At 34.0% G+C, this 22,119-nt stretch overlaps 1 protein-coding gene across 3 annotated transcripts; it reads left to right on the top strand.

Moving 5' to 3' along the window:
- The first annotated feature begins 654 nt into the window (after nt 1-654).
- LOC105230316 (esterase B1) lies at nt 655-20,916 on the top strand. Of its 3 annotated transcripts, none has more exons than XM_049448308.1 (7): nt 655-968; nt 2,332-2,527; nt 16,818-17,130; nt 17,201-17,351; nt 17,431-17,991; nt 18,061-18,236; nt 18,311-20,916. In XM_049448308.1, exons 2-7 carry the CDS (start codon nt 2,484-2,486, stop codon nt 18,770-18,772), a joined length of 1,707 nt encoding a protein of 568 aa, XP_049304265.1. In that variant the 5' UTR covers nt 655-968; nt 2,332-2,483; the 3' UTR covers nt 18,773-20,916. The 3 variants fall into 3 exon arrangements, with proteins under 3 accessions (XP_049304265.1, XP_049304264.1, XP_049304266.1); XM_049448307.1 differs by having other exon boundaries at nt 655-1,305; XM_049448309.1 differs by having other exon boundaries at nt 660-761.
- The last annotated feature ends 1,203 nt before the right edge of the window (nt 20,917-22,119 follow it).

The following is a 22,119-nucleotide window of genomic DNA, read 5'->3' as shown; positions in this document are numbered from 1 at the left end:
TAGCGTAGTAATAACAAAGCGCCAGACCAGTAAATCTAACTTTACTTTATTTGATTAAGTCTTAATCAACTTTGTGCTTCGTTATCACCTATTTAAGATATAAATTGTAATTGTAAATTGCTGACGTATTTGCATAATTTACACGAAACAGAAACCGCAACGAACCGCAAAATTTCAAAATGAACTGAAAAGTAACATGTGGATGTGTATAAAAAAAAGAGCAACACACAATAATCTCGAGCAACACTCGCGCTCTCATGTGCACAAAAAATTCGGAAACAGCTGATTTTTTCCGTTAGAATACATGCATATGTATATAAATATGTATATGAGAGGTTTTGTATAAATTTGCTCATAAGCATGCCGGCAGCACAAGCCCGGCAGCATAAGGCGCCTATTATATACTGTTTTTCTAACGCTGGCACATACTTGTACATGTGTGTGTAAATAGAAAGAATTTCGCGCATACATAAGTAATGAGTGTTGACATACACGCACGCATACACATACCAGTCAGCAACTATATTGAATTATATTGTTGCGGCAAGCAGAAAGCATACGAGTTATCAGAACTTTTCACACACACACACACCAACACAACCGAAGCAGCAGCGACAACATTTTCGCACTGTGGCAGCTGTAGAACTGTGGGCACAGCCAGTTAGTTGTTGAGTTGCCATCGCGCTAAACGGTCGCTTTGCCAGTGTTACAAATTCACGTTGCGCTCGATACGCCGACTCCGACTCCGACGTGTGCTGGCGGTGAGGCCTCAACAAACAGACCAATCAACTAAACAACCAACTTATTTAGTTTTCTAATAAATCAACAATATTGAAAAGAAAAATTTATACGCTAATCAGCACTGTGTGGCGTTTGAGTGTGTATGCGCCGAAAAAAAGCTTAAAACGTTTGTGCACACAAAAGAAATTACCTGAAAATACAGAATGAAATTGCAGAGTTTAATAAAAGTAAATTGAACTAAATTGCGTACAAAAGGAAGTGATGAATTAGTGAAAAAGTTGTTGCAAATATTTTACCTAAGCAACAGAAAGCAAGCTTTTGATATACATACTTATATACAAATAATTACATAAATAGACATATGTCTGTACAGTTCTGAAGAAACGGTTTATAATATATTTTCCAGTAATAGATATTTTCACATTACAATATTGTTATCAAAATCGAAACACACGCGCATAACTGTATCGGTGTGTGATAGATAAAATTGATAGCACTGTACGAGCTTTTCGTCCTTGCAAGGATATGCTGGCGAAAGCTTTCCTGAAGCAAAAAGTTTAGCAGGTAAATTCTGCCGAGATACATAGCAAACAGAAAACAAAAGAAAAAGTGTACAGAATACATATATATATATATATATGTTTATATATATGTGTGTGTGTGTGAATAGGTGTGTCTGCAGCATATTGCAGCAATCATTTGTGATTTCAAAACAAGCCGTTGTTGATATATGAAGGGCACTAAACTAAAAACAGCTGCTGGCATAAAATATTATACTGCTAAAACTAACAACGAGACTGAAAGTACTTGAAATATTTTAGTTCCACTAAAACAGTCCTGTAGAATTCAACAAAAAAACATCAATAAAATATCAAAAAAAAAATTAAATAATTAATAAGAAAAAAATTAGTTAATTAGAAAATTAATTATTTTGCTAATTTTGTTTTAAGTTTCTAGTTTTATTAATCTCCAAAAGTTTTTAGTTTTCTTAATCTCCAAAATTCCTTTCCATCTTCTCGCTTGAATTTCGAGTTAAATTTTTGTCAAAGGAGATACCTGAAACTGTCAAGCGTTGCCAACCGGTTCAAACAAATAGTTATGCGCTGTTGATATGTATGTCCACGCAGCTGTATTTCATTTAACTAGCGCTGTTATTGTTTATTTTACTAGGGATGTTGCATTGAATTCTAACCCACAAAAAATGCACCCACAGCGCTACACACGTAGAAATCGCGTAGATGAAGAGGTCATGAATTCCTTTCGAGTACCTCAACTCTCCTGCACAAGGAATATGTACTATATGCATATATCATATATAAAGTATATATACTTATATCCTATAACCACAACATCTGGTTAGCTATATTGTGATAGTTACATTTCAGTTAATATTTTTTTTTTTTAATTTTGAAAGGTTGGCCTAAAATGTCATTAAAAATTTGATATTTAACTTTTTTAATTCTATTTTGTATATGTTTGTATATCTTTGAATGTTGTTATTCTTCCCATGTGCCACTGTATCCTTGCAAATATTATATCAAATACTTGTCTCTGTTTTCAACAACAAAAATGTGTCTTCTCAATTTGCAGTGAATGCCGAATAACTTAATACATGCGCCAGTGATACCCAATACTTATATAAATTTGTTTTGGCCATTTCATAATCGTTGTGTAATTACTGTAATTACGTCTTAAGTGCAACTTTAAAGTAGTCAAAGCGAAACCAAATAATCGCATACAACATGGCAGCCGTGCAAACCATCGATCAAATTAAGCTCGGCTTTAAGTAAGTAACACTTTACAGTTAATTATAATATTAGTGTTTACGAAAATATGTTTTGCATTAAGTAAATATTTACTGAAAATATTATTTAGTGTAAAAAAAAATATTTTTTATATATTCTTTTCTTCGAAATTTTACTGATTTTTAGATATTTTTTATTTTCATTTTTATACAACAAAATGTTCATGTAAAAAAGTTTCTAACAGTAAGGAATATAATATTTTTGTATTTCTTCTCTATTAACGAACGTTCCCCAATATTTAACGCCAAAACTACGAGATTACCTTCATATAGTATGTATGTATATAGTATATACAAACGAATATTTGTCTATAAGATCCTTTATAGAATAACGGACTAAGCATTTCATCGGAATCCGCAAAATTGTTGCACATGACCCAAAGAAGATTGCTTAGTTAGTACGACCAAATTCCGATAGATGAGCAAAATCAATACAATGTCCTAAAATTAATTGAATTTTTGTGTAATGGTTTTCATTAAAGTTTATTTTAGTTGATGGCGTAGAAATGAAGGCAGGGTAAAGCTAGTTTTTTAATAAAAAGAACAGCTGATTTTCTTTTTTTAATTGTATATTCTTTATCCATTCGGAAAGTGACAGATATTCAGTAAAAAATCTAAAATTTACGAAATGTGTCGCTATTCACTAGAAGAAAACCGGGAAATATTGAAAACTTTTTTCCAAAGTGGTGAGTCTTCAACCCATTCAATTTTACCGAAAAATCATCTTTTCGGACATGAGCCTCGTCCACCTCGATGATTACGTTAGCAAGCAGAATTGCCGCTAACCGAATTTTTCTTCAAGCAAATTGAAGAGGTAGACTTGGACAACATTTAGTTCCAGCAGGATGGCGCTACGTGCAATACACTCAATCTTTTACGCCCTATCTTCGAAAATCGCATAATCAGCAAAAGAGGTGATGTGAATTGGCCTCCCAGAAGCTGCGATTTAACTTCGTTAGACCATTTTCTGTAGAGAGCTGTTAAAGATAAATGTTACGCCAACCATCCAGAAACAATTCAAGATCTAAAGTACGAGATTCAAGCTGCTGTAGCTGCCATAAGGCCTGAAACCATCGAGAAAGTACTCCAAAATTGGGTGGATCAGATAAGCTACTGTAAACTCAGCCGTGGTGGTCATTTGTACGAAATTGTTTTCCACAAATAAATTTCATAAAACAACCTTTTAAATAAATGTTAGACCTTTGAAAAATATCAAGCCGTTTTTTTTTATTGACTTTTTAAATTTAAAATTTTATATGGCCCACCCGTTATAACTAAGAACGGGCTAAAAACTACTTAAAAAAAAATAGTATTACATGATTGTCATTTTATAGTCAGTATTATGAGACTAATCCCAAATCTATAAACCGTTTGCTTGTTCCTTCTTCATGTGCGTGAATCTACTGAATCACTTTCTGATTCGGATAATTTAGTTATTCATTCAGCTCCCAATTGCTCAGCATTTCTATGAAATTATTTGTTGCAATTTTTACTTATGCATAAACTACATTTTGGTGCTGTTTATTAAATAACTCAGGTCCCTTATTTCTACAAAACTGTCAATGACTCATTGCTCAAAGGAAAGCCCCATATGAAGTTTATTTAACAAAGAATTGGAGTTATTGTGTCATAAAGCCTGCCTCCGAAAGACCGCAGATGTCGTCAGAACAGGAAACATAGATTTTTTAATCTTCTTTTTTCTGAAAAGTAGTCTGCATGAAATAAGTTGGTGAACTTCTGGTTAAAGTTCGGTGATCAAAAACAAAAAAAAAGCACGGAACAGTTGAGATTTGCTGGCATAACCAAAGGTTCACCTTTATTTGATTTTACGTCATTCACTTTCAAACAACTATTAAAACTTAGTATTTACTTTATTAATAAAGTCTCTGTAAACATGTTGAATTAGCCTTCTGATTTGTATTTATTTATCATTTACAAATTTGCATAATTTCACACAAAAAAAGACTTTTCCCAAGTGAGCGCGTTATTTGTCATTTCAATTATATATGTATGTGTACATACCTACATATGTGCAAATTTAGAAGCCAGCGAAAATAAGAAAACAAATATTTGAATGAATTTTATTAATAGCAACATGTAGGTATATACGAAAGGTATATATGTTGATTTGAAATACACAATGACTATTTTTTAAGAATAACAGCAATGACAACAATCACTAATTATGAATGATCTCACTTTAACTGGCGCAAGCGTCAGTAAGAGCATTACATAATGCCGCCTCCGGGCAACGGTGAGTAACGACAATGGCTAAAGCGCAAACGTGTGAAGTAAAAAAACACAAATGTAGGTGTGTACGTTTGCAAAAGTATGTTTATTGAAATATCAACAATTAAAAGGCAAATGGGCTAGTATTTAGCACGCAAGACTATCGTAAAAGTTGATGACTTAAAAAATTAGAGCCGGCGGCTACTTTGAAGGAATACTAGCTTATACTCGTAACACAATGTAATTAAATTAAATGCTAAAACAGTTTCATATTTTGTATGAAAATTTCCAACGCGTCCGCCACGCTTTAATAATTTTTGAAATATTGTTCAAAAATGAAGACACCTTATTCTAACGGTTACGCTCCATTTTGACTAAGCCTAAACTGTCAGTTATTATTAGACTAGTAGTTTTAATGACTTTAAGCAATTTACGACATAAAACGCGGCAAATTTAAATATTTCGTTTCGTTTTGCTTACCCTGTAGTTAATTGTAACCTACAGTTACAAGTTCAAGCCCCTAGGAACCAAATATAATATGCGGACCCCAGTACCTTTAGTTGACATTGGACAGAAATTTATCGATCAATGTCTGATATCTTCTTCTTCTTCTTAATTGGCGTAGACACCGCTTACGCGATTATAGCCGAGTTGACCACCGCGCGCCAGTTTCTTCTTTTCGCTACGTGGCGCCAATTGGATATTCCAAGCGAAGCCAGGTCCTCTCCACTTGGTCCTTCCAACGGAGTGTAGGTCTTCCTCTTCCTCTGCTTCCCGCGGCGGGTACTGCGTCAAATACTTTCAGAGGTGGAGTGTTTTCGTCCATCCGGACAACATGACCTAGCCAGCGTAGCCGCTGTCTTTTAATTCGCTGAACTATCAATGTCGTTGTTTATCTCGTACAGCTCATCGTTCCATCGAATGCGATATTCGCCGTGGCCAACGCGCAAAAGACCAAAAATCTTTCGCAGAACTTTTCTCTCGAAAACTCGCAGCGTCGACTCATCCGTTGTTGACATCGTCCAAGCCTCTGCACCATATAGCAGGACGGGAAATATGAGCGAGTTATAGAGTTTGGTTTTTGTTCGTCGAGAGAGTATCAAAGGGGTGTCTCTCATCCGAGGCTGTTGTTCATTTTTCATTGGGAGAGTTTTTCGACGTGGCGGGTTCCGACATGGACCCAAGCGCTGCTGTTAAATTCACAAGAGCCCATATAGATCACAGACTGACTATTATGTATCTGAGTAAAGATCTATGACTCAAGACGGTTTTCTGATTTTGAACCCTTGTTACTAGACAAAGATGGCGTAGTTTCGATGATTTTCGAAAGTACAAACAAAAAAACAAGAAATTTCCCTAATTTTAAACAAACGTAGCCAAAATTGGCGTGCTATCAGTAAGTTAAAAATAAAAGTAAATGCGCTGAGTCAAACATTGCTCAAGAGTACATTTTTAAATTTGGTTGCATTAATCGAATCCCACGGAAGAAAGTATTCTCAGAACTCACCCAATAAAACACAAGCAAATTGGCAGCGCTTTTCAAAACAACTATTTGCTATGAAATAAACTTAAAGTTATATAAGCACGTTTGTGTAACTGCAGTCATATATTTTGGCATCTTCTCACACATTCGCCCGAACCTCACACAATCCACTTTCAATGACCTCTGCTGTCGGAAAGCTCTGCTCTCTATGCAGTATCTATTTTTTGTGTGTACATGAAATGTATGTACGGAATTCGAGCGACGCTGAAAAGAGCTTTTCATCTCATTCACCAAACACACACACACATATATACATACAGAAAATGTGAAACGAGGAGGTCATGCTGTATGAAAAATATGCAGACTCATGCTTTCAGCAGCACGTGCCACGGTTGAAAGTTCTCATGCTGTAACAGCGGAAGTGTATGTGTGTTTGTATGGTAAATACTTATATATAAGAAATCTTGTTTAGGAAAAAGGACAATAGCCTCGGGAGGGCGTGTGCGTGTATCTACTTAAGCTCTAGCGATGCGCAAAAAGGTGCATACTGATGTGTAAATATTGTTGTTGTAAGTAAGCTTTATTGTCAGTACTGCAAAATTACAGCAGCTCTTACATACATACATAAGTGACAATAGGTGAAGGTCATGAGACAGAGAGTGGGAGTTTCGTATATGCATATATGTATATATGTCGCGTTACAAAGTAAATATTGGCAGAAAACTATGGCAAAAACAAAACAATTAAATTAATATTTCGAATTTCCAGGAATCCATGTAATTTGGATTAGTTTTGTGCGCGACCATGGTTTAATTACACTTCGAATTATGCACGTTGATATGAATTTCTACCAAAGAATAAATATTCTCAATGCACTTTATGAAAAATCACATCCTTATTTTGGAGAGAATGAGTCATGAGCAAAAAGGTGAAAAAATACGATTTAAGTCTCAATTTATTCATTATTTTCGCTCATTTTTGAATAGCTGTAACTTTTTTTCAACTTCCCCGAATTAATGTTTTTTTTTTTTTTATTAAATGAAGCTGAAAATGTGACCTTTTCAACGCTATATGTTATGACATAATGTGATTGGTAACACTGGGGATTTACGACTTCAACGTTTTCTATTGAGAAAATACGAAAAGACTTTTTCGACTACCAATATAAAAAGAATCCACTATTTTTATTCGCAAAGGTAATTACTAGTCTAACCAAAATCTCTTGAGCGAAACTCGCGTATCTACAAAATCCGTTTATAATTGTTTTTATGATTTCTTCCGCTGGTAGAAATTTTGGCGTCACTGCTGGCAAGGAGCCAGACAATTTTTGTTTTATCTTCTGTAAACAAAAAATACGCTACAAGCTTGTCGTCGAAACAAAAAGCATATGTTTACATTCATATAGATATGTATACAAGCTTTATATTACATTTTATATGTATGTAGCTACGTATGTTGTATAAGCACATATGAATGCATATATTTTTATTAGTGTGTAGCTTCATTTGCTTATGATATAATACATATGTGGGAGATTTCAACAAGTAGTTGATTCTTTTTATGCTTGTCGGTATATTTTTGTAACATAGTGTATTCATTGTATTTTTCTTTTCAATGCTGAATACAATAGCATACGTAAATAGAATTTTTGAATCACTAAAAATATGAATCGGTAGATATTTATGTGCTTGGGTGTACTTTTGTTTGTGTTAGTAAACAAACATGTTGTTCATAGTTTGAGCTTAACTGACGGTTTTCGGGATTTCACAAGTGATGCAATTCCATCATACACGCAATATTAAATATTATTGAACAATTGTTTTTATTTCAAGGCATTTGCCTTTATTTATTTTGCTTATAACTGCCTATTTCGCTATCCTTAAATCCTCATCAGCACTCGTAAAATTTCACTTACTCGTTTCACCCGAATTTCGATTTTCTGCCACTTTATTTAATTGATAGCACCATCAAAGTAACAATAAAAAATTATTACAAAAACAAACACGTGGAAACGCCATAAAAATGTGTCAAAATAAACACCGCACAGAATGATGACTCTGGTGCCTAGCTATAATTGACTCAGCCACGTGCATGTAATCACAAGTGCAGCACACACCCATACTTGCAACAAATTCACAGCTATGCGAGTTTTTATATTGGTACATGAATCCACTATAATTTGTAATAAAGCACAAACTGGAATTTGAGCAGCGAATGATGACATTTATTTTTACTTTGCCTGCCATTTTATTAGCCGCCTGGGCTCAAGGTCAATTTTGCGCTCAGCCAATGCTGACTTCTAAAAGTAATGGGTTATAAAACCATGGGGTTCGGTCATTTCATTGTTTCACTCCTTCCTATTTTTAGACAATTGACCACACCTGTCGCGGTGTATTACATAATTGTAGGCTGACACGCGAAAGTAACACAGCTTCAAGTTTGGGTTAGTTAATATTATGAGTATAAGGGTGCCGTTGGTAAGCTAACTTGTTGAATTGCACGTGCGTAAAGGGTGCTTTGTGCAGTGATTTTTTGAAAATGTTTCTTTTGGCCTGGTATTGTCAGGCATTATGAAGGACCCAAGTAACATGAAAAATCTAACACGGAGTATAGAGCTAGGAAGCTATTCTTCGTGGTATGTACTCAGTCAGAAACCGACACCAAAGTTTGTGAGTTAGTGAGTCTAAGATGCTTTCTAAACTAAAACCTCTTATTGGTCTAATGATGGTTCGCACAGAAATTAGTTTTGCTATAATTCCCAGTTAATTTTCAGAAAACCAACATTTCTCGAAATGTGTTAACAACTTAGATCATAGGATTATTATAGGTGAAGACATGGATGATTTTACTTGGACAGCTAAAAACGCCGGTAATTTTTGTGTACGAAAACTCGTAAGTATAGTTTACAGAAAGTTCCGAGATGCTTCAACTTTGTCTAGAATCAGATGGATAGTGGAAAAGTGTTAACAGCTTATCGTAACAAACCAAAAGCAATAAGAGGGCCGTCACTGGAATACTCTGCTAACATAGTTTTATATGTCGGATCATTATTTATTTGGAAAGATATACCATTAGGTGCTATTCTCTCACACTGACTGATAATTTCAGAGCCATTCCAGTTAACATAAGAAGGTATAAAACGAAAACGATCACTCCTAGCTTGAAGTGCAAAGCGAAAGTGTAGTGTACAAGTACTCATAAAATAGCACTTTCTGCAAGCTGTGGAAAACAGTTACGAAACCGCAAAGAATTTTATAAATGATATTACATATTAATGTTATTAAATGGACCCTAAGCTCTCTAAGTCAAGATTGGCCCAATTGAGGCAAACATTAGTACAATTAGTACAACATTACCTACTTAAAAACGACTTTTGCAGCGTGACACCCTTTAAAAGCAGTAACACTTAAAATCATTCCCTCGTAATATCCCTCGTAGCATATTCACATTTACAGCCACATATTCTAAGCACTTTCCCCCTATTACTGCGCTAGTAAAAGCTGACCGGTATTTGAACGACCACAATGAAATCGACACCATGCATGCTGGAGATGGGGAGAGCAAAAAAAAATTAAATAAAAATGATTTTATTGCTAAAATGAATTATTGAATGAAACGTTATGATACTGTGCCTTAATTTTTTCAATCACATCAATTCCAATTCCAGTCATGCCATTAAGAGCGAAATGTGAGTTCGAGATGTATGTCTGCCATATATTTGTGTATATAAACAAATATATTAAATTGTACATATGTATATGCAAAATATCAAAGACAAACGTTTTGCCATGAGGTCTTTTCGATCGCTCATTCCATTTGACACAGTAGCCAAATATTTTGTATAACAATTTCTGTTCTGCTCAATAATTGAATTCTATAAAGATTTGCTTTATTGTTGCCGCATTGCAACGGGTGACCCAAGTAGATGTACTTTCCTCAATAGCCTTTTTTTGAAAGATCACACATGAGTTGTGTCAAGCTGTCATATTATTTTTCTCAGTATTGTTTGGTATTTGATTATGAAAAGACTCACGCCTGAACAACGATTACAAATCGTTCAACTTTATTTCGAAAATTCACGTTCTGTAAATAAGGTTTTTCGCGTTCTCAACTTATGGTCAATATAATCGGTCGACTGAGCATACTTTGCAACATTATCCCCATCTTGAGAGCCAGTATCCATTATTCGATAATATGCGACTGAATAGATCGCGGCCAGTGGGCAGTGAAGAAAATATAGCCGCCGCAGCTGTTAGACCATGGAGAGTCGATTCGACGCCGGACTGATGCATGGAACGACTTGGCGCAATTTACGTCAACATCTTAAAATGAAAGCATTTAATATGCAGCTTCTGTAAGAACTGAAGCCACTCAACCTTCTCCAGAGATATTGCCTCGCTCGATGAGCTCTTGAAGAGTTTCAAGAAGATTCGTCGTTTTCGAGCCAAATTTTGTTCAGCGGACGACAGGACGGCGGCACTTCCCACACGTCGCATGAATCATTGAAGAGAACACTTCGAAGAGCAGATAATTTTACGTTTTGGGCTAGTCGATTGGCCGCCAAAATCGTGTCATATCACTCCGTTAGGCTTTTTCCTGTGGAGATGGTAAAGTCCAAAGTCTATGCGGACAATTCCGCTTCTGTTCAGGACTTGTAGTAAGACATCGTGTGTGTCATTAGCCAGTTCTCAGTCGAAATGCTTGAACTAAACATCGAAATTTCGCTCAACGGATGGACCATCTGAGACGTAGGCACACCAAATACTTGAAAGAGATAATCTTCAAAAAATAAATGCAAAATGAAGTTCTTTCGAAAGATAGTAAACATTCTTCAATAACTTTGAAGTTTCTGTATTTTTTCTTAAAAAAAAATGGGGAACCTCCAAATATATCAGCCTTTATTTTCCTTCTTCAGTGCATACATATTGAACTTCTATGTACGCTTATTCACACTTTTAAATAGAATGACATAAAGAATTTGCGCTTGACTAGCAAAATATGGGTAAAAATTCAAACGACAAGTTCATTCAAATCGCCTACGGAAAATTTCGTACACATATGATACAAGCATACACATATACAAGCATCTGTACAAACTTACTCATGCATTGTGAAATATAGATATATGTAGAGGTGTTTTCCTTAGTTGGAAATAAAATTAATTTATTATATTATTTATGTCAATTCCTTAAAGATCTTTAAGTTTTCTTTAACTAACTTAGTTTGATGAAATTTATCTGCATTGACGGTATATTTGGTAGCGCGTTATTGGCAATTATTGACCTTGAAATGTCAATACTACATTCAATATATTCATTAATTGAGGTTGATTGAGTTTTATTCGCAATATATTCTTTATAATTTGTTGTGGCGAAAACTTCGAAAATTTCAATTAAGGTAATAGGAAACAATTTCTATTTTAAACTCATAAAACAAGACACACATGGCGAAATTCATGCTCAACAGCGTCTGCAAAAAAAAAAACATTTAAATTTCTGCGGAAATATAACAATAAAAAATGCTTAAAAATCAGGATTTTCATCTGTTTTTCCTTTCTTTTTTTTTAACGTTACCAAAAATTCTATGTAATTTGAAATATGTAATACGAGCAGCTCACACTACCAAACCAATTTTGCGTATATTTGTGAAAGCCTCCGCCCTCGGTGGGTCTTGTAATGAATATATATGTATTTTACCAAAATAGTTTAGGAGCTAATTTCTGAAGGCCGCATATAGTGTTTAGCGTGAGGAAAGAAGCCACAAAAATTTGTAGTGCAGTGAATGTGCATTTCATTTTGTTAAGTTTTATTTGGCCATCTCCACTCAATGCTTCCTTCATTAACTCTTGGTACCAGTATTGTACGAATTACGCATTCATTTAGGACACTGGACTACTCTCTTTCAAGGTTTGCTTAATTCACGGCATTTTAATAATAACGATTTCATCTTGACTAAATGACCTCAATCAAAATAATGGAAGTAAAAAAAAATCCCCTTTAACGCAATGTACATTTTTTATTAACTTGTTTATTCACAACCTATCAGTAAGACATTGAGTAAGTTATTTGCAGATTTTAATATTATGACAGAAATAATTGATCTCTAGTCATCCAGTCCAGTTGATCTGTGTCCATATCATCATATTTCAGTATTTGATTGGCTTACGGTTACCCAAAATTAGATAGCACATGCCCATACAGGCTTAAAGCCTTGTAAAACCAAACTTTGTTCTTCAAACTAAGCTGCGATTTTCTCCCAATCAGCCAATACATTTGGTTATTTTTACTTTGAGATTCATTGTCATGCCTTTAATCTGACTTTTCCAACTTAATATTCGATTCTTATCGAGTCCAAAATATTTTGCGGAACTAATATCAGTAATTTTAATGTTATTTAAAAATACTACCTAATAGTCTCGTTCTCTTAGAGCAAATTTTACGTGTTTCGACTTCTCGGTAGTAACCATCATTTCCCACTTCTTAAGCCATAGCTCTATTTCAACTCTTTTCATATTGAATAACTTGAGATACGTCTGCCGCAGTATCTTCAAATGCAATTAAAGCTATATCATCAGCTTAATTTTTTACGGCCAGGTGTTCATGCAATATCGAATGTATGCTGGTGGGAGAAATGCATAGGCATGCCTCCATCTGAAGGTATGTTACATGACGGTCTTGCATTATCATTTCACGTACGGCATCGATGTTTTCTGGCAGAACGGCTGTTTTTGGACGATCTTCACGGAATTCGTCTTTGAGCGAGCATTGGCCACGATTGAATTCGTTGTACCAGTTTTTCACAGTGCTATAGGATGGTGCTTCATAGCCATACAAAGATTTTAGTTCATCGATGCACTCTTGTCGTGATAATCCACGTCGAAAGTTGTGAAAAATGATCGCACGAAAATGTTCACGAGTTAATTCGATTTTTTGGCCGAGATGAATTTTTTAATTCCCTGTAAATAAAACAATTCACTATTACATGACAAAACGTTCTGAGTGATGTTATGCTAAAAAATGTCAAACTTTCCAATGGAAATGTCAGATTGCACCTGGCAACACTTAGTGTTGCCTAGTCCAGAAATATATATAGCAGCCTATGTAGTAATGAATATTATGTAAGGACAGGTCTAAGAACACTGCCTTGTTGTATACTGTATAGTTTGGAAGTTTGAACATAAAAGTGTCAGTTGTTCAGATATGATTTTAATAAAAGAAAAAATTAAAATTCTTAACTTTACAAAGCATGTCTGGATGGCGCATTCGATCGCAATGCCGTCTATATGGTATATCCAGAAATACAGGCGCAGAATATAGTTTTTTCGCATCCACATAATAATTACGAGTAAATCCGATATGCGGTGACAATGCGCTGGAGTTCCATGATTTCTCCTAGACCAAGACTGCTTTTTCGGTACTTTATTGTATTCATCCAAAACTGGTAAAAATATACTTATATATAAGCATTCTTTCGCATACTTCGGAATGGGTCAGCAGCAAGCTAATAGGATGGCAGAACGAGAGAAATTTGTTTGGTTTTGGAATCAATTTAATATTTACACATTCTCTTTTTGTAGGAAGGTGCTGCAACCTCAAAATTGCTTTATAATTTAGGGCTAAAAATTTAATATATTTTGAGAGAGCATTCTCGTAGCTCTTTTGCCAATTTCATCATGACCTGATATTGTAATATTTCAGTTTTGAGAACTCTTTGACATACTGAAAGTCTTTTATTTTAATAACTTCTGGCGTGAGATGTGAATTCGGTTGTTGGTCCATAATTCTTAACTTTTATCAAAATGCAAACAACAAGTTAGAAATTTACTAAGTTTATCGTTTAGAATAAATATTTAAGTTTCAACGAATGTTTATCAAAAGTAGAAGAAATTTAAGTTGTATTAAGTAGTTTACAGAAAATCCACTTTCTTGCTAATGTGGCATAATTTAGCGCCGATTTATTTGACTCTTCCAAATTGTACTATTAATTATTTACATTAATAATACACAATAGGTAATTAAATTAATTGCTCAATTGTTGTTGTATATGTTAAGAGTGAATTTGTCCAAAATTTATGTGTAATTCTGTGGAGCGATTAACAATAGAAAAACACATAGTTTAAACATAAAATAGTATTTCTAAAATTAAATAAGCAAATAAACAATAATCTAATTTCATTCGTCCCAATTTGAAATCCCCCGTTGTGAGCGCTTGCGGCTATGCAAAATTTTGAAAACAAAACAGATTTAGGTTACTTATAAATTTAGGTGTCATTATGTCAGTAAATATTGATAAGTAATATACTTTGAGTCAACAAAAAACATGCTAGCTCAGCCAATTAAGCTTGATTTAAAAAAAAAAAAGGAAATGAGATTATTTATGAAAGTGCGCTGATTCTGCTAAATTTGATAAGACTAGTTTTGCACAGCGAAAAGTGAAATTATGTGCGATTAAGAAACATTAATGAGCTTTCAAAAATATTTGTAGCGGTGTGTCACATGCTTTCCCTATAGAAATAAAGAAAAAAGATTTTTACAGGCCCTGAATTACATTAAATGATATTTAAACTTTTTATGAAATTTAACTTCCAATGAAAGTTGCCAGATTGTTTTGAATTCCTGTTATACCGATCTGCTTCCGTACGCTGATAAGTGCTTTTTAACTGGAAGCTACTTTAATTTAAACACATATTACTTGTATATTTTTTAAATTTTGGCACGCCGTCTAATAATATGTGTGTTTATAAATGATAGGTGAAAGGCGCTGCTGTAGAAGTCTTGTTCAGACACCAGCTTATCAGCGAGTGTTTATATTACGTATTATATAAAGTATTTTGAGCATTTAATAAATTAAACATGAATAGGAATGTTAAAAAAATTAACTATGAAACGTATTTTTTAATTTCAGTTCAATTAATCATTTAACTAACTTCCCAAAAAAAACTCTTTCAATCTTCGTTTTAAATATCAAAACTAGAATTAAGTTAAGCATAATGCATTCGCTTTATATTTTTTCTTCTTTAAAGTTGTTTTATATATCGGGGTTTCAGTTTTTCACAAAATTGTCTGGAAAATTTGCATACAATTGTTAGTAGAGAAACAATGGATGAATGAATACGACTAGTTTATGATAACTACATACTTAAATTTTTTGACGAGGAAACCTTAAATTAAATCATGTTGTTATTTTATACAATGATATCGTTGGAGCATTTAATTGCGTTTGTGAAAGAAACCAATCTATAGATTGATATACGAGATACTCAATATACACATATTCGACGAGCTGGCATGCCGACTTCAATGGAAATTACTTGACAAGAGCATAAGCCACTCGGCGCGGAAATTACTTTTCGATTACGCTGTGCTTCAAGTGCAAAAATTCACACAATTCCACACTCAATTTGGGGAGATTTATTAAATGTGTGTTATATTCCGATAACAAATATTTATCATAATTCATTCTTTCATTTTATCAACAACAAAGCAAGTAAATTTTACTTGTTTGTCTAATGCAAAACAACAGCTGAAGTGGAATCAGTGCTTTACCTTCGAGATTAATTTGGCATGCAGTCAGTCGTGCTTGCTAAAGCCTCAAAGAGTTTGATAACAAAAATTGTATAATTTCGGTGGTATCTGCAAAAGAATGTACAAAAAGTTAGACGTTATTGTAATATAAATATGTTTTGAAGCCTTCAATGACTAATCCTTAATACCAATTTGATGAATGATAATTTGCCCCTGACTCAGTCAATGACAAATGCTTTTTGGGGGATTTTTATTGATAATGAAAAGCATTGACGTGTTTGTTAAGGGTGCGCCACGATAACAAAAAATTACATCGATATGTTGCACCTGACGTTGGTATATTTAGTATGTGCACATAAAACTCGTGTAAGCATAAACAACTGTTTTGTTTTTTCTAAATAAGATTAGATATTAAACATTGTGCCATAGTTCGCAGGGTTTTTGCATAATAATCTGTGAACCAATACTAATGTTTTTAAGGGAACTACCAGGTGCCCTTCTTGAAAGCAATAAACCAAATGCACTATATATATAACGGAATTCAAAAACCGCTTACCAATACTCAGGGTCAAGTGATGTGACTGTGTCTATCGAAATTAACCAGAAATTCATGCTTCACTAAATAATTAAGTAAATATTGTCACAGTATCGTGTTGGCTACCTTTAAAACGATCTCTTATATAAACGTTTTGGTGCCACAATAGATTATTATCCAGTATTATGATGTGAAAACATTTGCGAAGACATTTGCTTAGGTATATTAAAGATTCTATCAAGTGTTCGAAAACTCTGCGACAGAGCACACCCAAATATTTAATACTTATGCTAAGAGGCAAGCCGTTTTGGGTGTTGATTATGATTCAAAGAATTATCCTGTAGTCAAGCTCTTTTCTATATTAGCTATTTTTATTTAAGCTTATATTATATATTTATTATCTCATTCATTGCAACGACTAATAACTTAAATAACATTCTTACAACATTTCACTGACTAATATTCCATCTCTTTCTTCATTTCTTGCCACTACTCCTGTAGGATGGTCGACTTTAAAGTGCAACAGCGTCGCTTTCGCACCAACGAAAAAACTATTGTCAGCACCATATATGGACCCGTTAAGGGTGTTAAACGCAAGTCCATCTATGGCGATTCGTATTATAGTTTCGAAAAGATACCCTTCGCCAAGCCACCGGTAGGCGAGCTGCGCTACAAAGCACCACAGCCACCGGAACCTTGGATAGAAGTGAGAAGCTGTACGTCGCGTGGTCCGAAGCCATTACAAAAACATTTTGTATTCCAAATGACAGATGGCTCAGAAGATTGTCTTTACCTAAATGTTTATACAAAGCATGTAAGTCTATTACCAAATAAATTAATTAACATTAAAATATAAGGATAATGCAAAGTTGTTTTTTTTTTAGATAAATCCGGATAAACTTAGGCCGGTCATGGTGTGGATTTATGGTGGAGGTTTTCAGTTTGGTGAAGCTTCACGTGAACTCTATAGCCCGGATTATTTGTTGCGCGAAGATGTCGTCATTATTTCAATAACCTATCGGCTAGGACCCTTCGGTAAGATTTTGTTTCAGTCAAATCTTTTTATCATTATATATACTAGATATTACATATACTCTCTTTTTTACTTTCTCAGGTTTTCTGTGCATGGACGATCCCGCATTCGACGTACCTGGTAATGCCGGACTAAAAGATCAAGTGATGGCGCTACGTTGGGTCAAAGCAAATTGCGAACGTTTCGGTGGCGACAGCAATAATATAACAATTTTTGGTGATAGCGCTGGCGGTGCATCAGTACATTACATGATGATCACCGATCAAACGCGAGGTCTCTTTCATAAAGCGATTTCTATGTCTGGAAACACATTAACTCCATGGGCAGTTACGCCACAACATAACTGGCCATATCGTCTGGCAGTGGCTGCTGGTTATACTGGTGAAGATAGTGATCAGGAGGTTTTTGCTTTTCTCCACAAAGCGAGGGGTGCCGATATAGTTAAGGCTAATGAAGACTTGTGTTCCGACGAAGAGAAACGCGAACGCATTGGCTTTTCCTTTGGCCCAGTGATCGAGCCCTATGTGACAGACCATTGCGTAGTGCCACGAAAGCCAATTGAAATGATGCGCACCGCTTGGAGTAATCATATACCAATGATTATTGGTGGCGTGTCGAATGAAGGGCTGTTGTTGTATTCGGGTAAGATCCAACGTTTTATGTTACAATTATTTTAAAATTATATTATACTGTATTATTTATATTTTACAGAAACGAAATCTAACCCCAAACTACTTAATGAACTCGGCGACTGTCGCTTTGTGGTACCACTCGAACTCGGCCTGGATCGCGAAAGCGAGTTGTGCAAAGAGTACGGCATGCAATTGAAACAAGCGTATTATGGCGACAAAGAGCCCAGCTTAGAAACTTTACACGAGTATCTATTGGTAAGTTAAACAAATATCAAATGACTCCTCTGGAATAAATTATTTACTTTCTACTACTTGAATACTTTACACAGATGGTTTCACATGAATACTTCTGGTTCCCCATCTACCGCACAGTATTGTCGCGTATGACACACGCCACCGCGCCCACCTATTTGTATCGTTTCGATTTCGATTCAAAGCATTTCAATCACCTGCGTATACTCAGCTGTGGCAAGAAGGTACGTGGCACGTGTCACGGCGACGATCTCTCCTATTTATTTTATAACTCTGTTGCACGTAAGCTGAAAAATCATACACGTGAGTACAAATGTATCGAACGGCTTGTGGGTATGTGGACACACTTTGCCGCGCACTCCGATCCCAACTATGATCCAGAGCACACAGATTTATGGCAGCCTGTAACGAAAGCCTCTTTGGAGAAACGAAAATTAAAGTGCCTTAATATATCCGATGAATTGAAAGAGATCGATGTGCCAGAGTTGAAGAAGTTGTTGGTTTGGGAGAACTTCTACGGTCCGGATCAGCTTATATGAATACTGCGAACCACAAGAGCGTATCTATAGATTCAACGAACTTCCATACCAAGAGAGGCGAATCAGCTTATTATATAATTGTTTTAACTTTTAAATTTTTAAAGGATTTTGCATTGTCAAATCAAAGGTATGTACTGTTAGCAAATATTTAAATTTCAAAGACGAAGCGTAAAAGGCAATTTGGCTCGAGACAACTTTTTGCAGAGCTTAAGTAAAATAATAAACATTTTGTATTGGAAATATTTAAGCAAATTGTATATATTACAGTAAGTTGGGGCATAAAATGGTTATCTATTAAGAGCTTTAAGAAAGCTTTGATAAAATTGAAAAAAAATGTATTAGAAATAAAAAATCTGCGGATTAAAAAAATTGGTAGCACAAATTCAAAGGTTTAAAAACATGGAGGTCCTCATAAATGTATATGTTAAAGTTAAAGCAGTTTTTTAAACTACTGGAAGCATTGCCGAAGCTTAGTAGTAATAAAAATTTTTATCGTACAAACCAATGAAAAAATTTTAAAACTCTACGCTTCAAATGTACCACCAATTTTAACTGTAATTAATAAAAACTAAAATCTGATATAATCTAACTACAATATATATTTAAAAATAATTTATAAAAATAAGGAAGTCATACATATTGCCTCAAAGAAAATATTCTAGTGTATGTAAGTTTTTTTTTAAATTTCCGAAAGTTAAAACACTTTAGCGAAAACTTCAGCGCTTTTTGCATGAATTACTAACGAGTTTGATTTCAAGTTCGTTAATCAAAAGTCACGGCATATATGAAGCTTTCGCAAGCAAAAGGATTTGAGAGAAAGTTTAAGAGCTTTCCGAACACATAAAAGAAGCAGTAAAAGCAGCAACATTTTCAAAAATAGCTTCATGCTCTTACAGCTGAAGTTATAAGCGCGTACAAATTTTACATTAAACACAAAAGTTAATAACCGCAAACATATTTCAAAAACACAATTCATATTCTGGTAACGCCAATGCAGCACACTTATTTTTTATAGTCTTCCAAATATGAAAGTCAAGAAGTTTCAAAGCTTTCGTCTATGCTTTGAAAGCATAGAAATTTATGAAAGCTGGAAAGCTTTCTATAGACACAGCAGAGAGCTAGAAAATGTTGTTTAGTTGTTTAATAGTAATAATTTATACAAATGACACATAGTTTGAGCTGATTAACGCGAACAAAGTTCGCGCATTAATAAAAATTAGTTATTTTTTAATATTTGTGAAATCTAGCTTTTGTATTATATATAAAAGGGGTTAAGTAAAGTTTCACAAAGATACTATTAAGAAGGAATTTGAACGCTTTAATTTGATTGTGATCTAATTTTGTATTGAAGAAAACTTAGAGAAAAAAGATAGTGAAGATAAAACAAAACATGAGCTTGAAGGTCGCCAGAAATAAATATATGTACCTATGAATATCAAGACAAAAGTACCTTTTTATAAACATGTGACACTATAATGAACAAAATGTGATTTTTAGAGCAAGTGAACTAACCTAAAAAATATGGCAACTCTGCAGCAACACAGTAAGTCGGACACAGAGAACTAGAAAAACAAAAAGAAATTTGTGAACGCAACCAATTTAAAGGTTTTACTACAAGTCATCCAGACTAAAGCATGTCTTCTAGCTTAAATCTGCTTCTCCCATAACTAAGCCTCAAGCCTGGGTTTCTAGTTAATAGAAGGCTAAAACTTTTATTTAGGAAAAGATTGTGTCGCTTGCCGCGCCAATTGAATACAAGCAAACATACAAATTCCATGTGCAAACAACTTCCTTCATTAGATATGTATGTTAATATATATTTAAATTTAGTAAATAAAATTAACAATTGTTACAAATATAAAAATATAAAAATATAAAAATATCGACACTTGAGTGTCAACGGTTTTGAAATCAAATCATATTAAGTGTGTATTTTTTGATAAGTACTCCAGAAGAAATCTGTGTAGTTTTCTATATTTTGAAATATTTTTATAAAGTTTATTACTATGAACAAGCATACCACTAACTAAAAAGATTGTGATGCTAATATTTATTGAAAAATATTTTGCTATGAATGTAATACATTAAAATATTATAAATGTTGGAAAGAGGAAATAAAAATATATATTTGTCAGAAGAAAGAAGTTATTGTTGATTTTTTCCAAATTTGAGGTAAGTATGTCTGATTGCCGAAATTAAGGATTCCAATACATAGGTTGCGAGACAGCATAAATGATTTCCAAACCGTCACATAAATATGTTAAACCATTAGGCGAAGAACAGTAACAGCGTATCTACGATGGGATGACAGAGCACCCACAAGCTCCGGCAGCTTTTTCTGTCGTTTTTGGTCAGAGTTATACTTTTAAGGCTACTTTCTGACTAAGCAGAGATTATTTCATGAAAAATATTATCGTTATAAAAGCAAAGCAAAGACGGCAACTCTTTTTGTATACAGTCTTAAAATGATTCCAAAAAGAACACGGTCTTAGCATATTTAGTTCATGAGAATTTCTGGGAAATGCTTAGAGGCAGAACTATTAAATAAAAGAAAAAATAGCAAAACCAGATGACGCATAAACGTGGATCGATATTTCGATATTTGATAACAAGAAAATTTGTTCCGGAAATAATAGGTTGTCAAAATTGTCAAAATTGTCAAAATTTTGCTTTTTTAAGTGCTCCAGACTGATCTTGTGTAATATTTCTGTCACCGGAATGGTTTGTTCAATCTTCACACAAGCACTTGATTCCGATCGTTCAGTTTGTATGGCAGCTATATGCTATAGTGGTTCCAACAAATTAGAAGTTCTCGAGGAGAAAAGATTGTTTGGAAATTTTTTGATTAATAACTCAAAAACTGAGGAAGTAGTTCAGTTTTTTGCTTATAATTATTGTTTTTCATGTACACAAGTTAGCGAATTATTAAATTAACTAAATATCATTAAATTGTGTCCATTATGCAATTAGTTAAATTTGTTTTTGGGATATAACAACGCGTAGTTTATTAATTAAGGCGATTGAATTCAAAATGCGTGACGGGGCTAAATGTTTTTTGTTGTATATAAGCGATATAAATTCTATGTGATATAACTACTACTGTGGGCAAAAAAGTAGTAAGAATTTTAATTTAAATTTCGCGCGAAAACCCATTCGTCGAAATATTTTTTTTTATGATTGTCCTTGACATCTGCGTCAAAAGTCACATTAAAATAATCATTAGAGTTTTGTATACTCATGTCTTTTTGCATTCGACGATTTTTAATAGGTTGTCAAAATTGTCAAAATTGTCAAAATTTTGCTTTTTTAAGTGCTCCAGACTGATCTTGTGTAATATTTCTGTCACC

This window comes from Bactrocera dorsalis, chromosome 2 (assembly GCF_023373825.1).
Source record: "Bactrocera dorsalis isolate Fly_Bdor chromosome 2, ASM2337382v1, whole genome shotgun sequence".
Classification (NCBI taxonomy): domain Eukaryota; kingdom Metazoa; phylum Arthropoda; class Insecta; order Diptera; family Tephritidae; genus Bactrocera; species Bactrocera dorsalis.
Note: the sequence above shows the minus strand (reverse complement) of the source record. Positions and strands in the feature narration are given on the sequence as shown.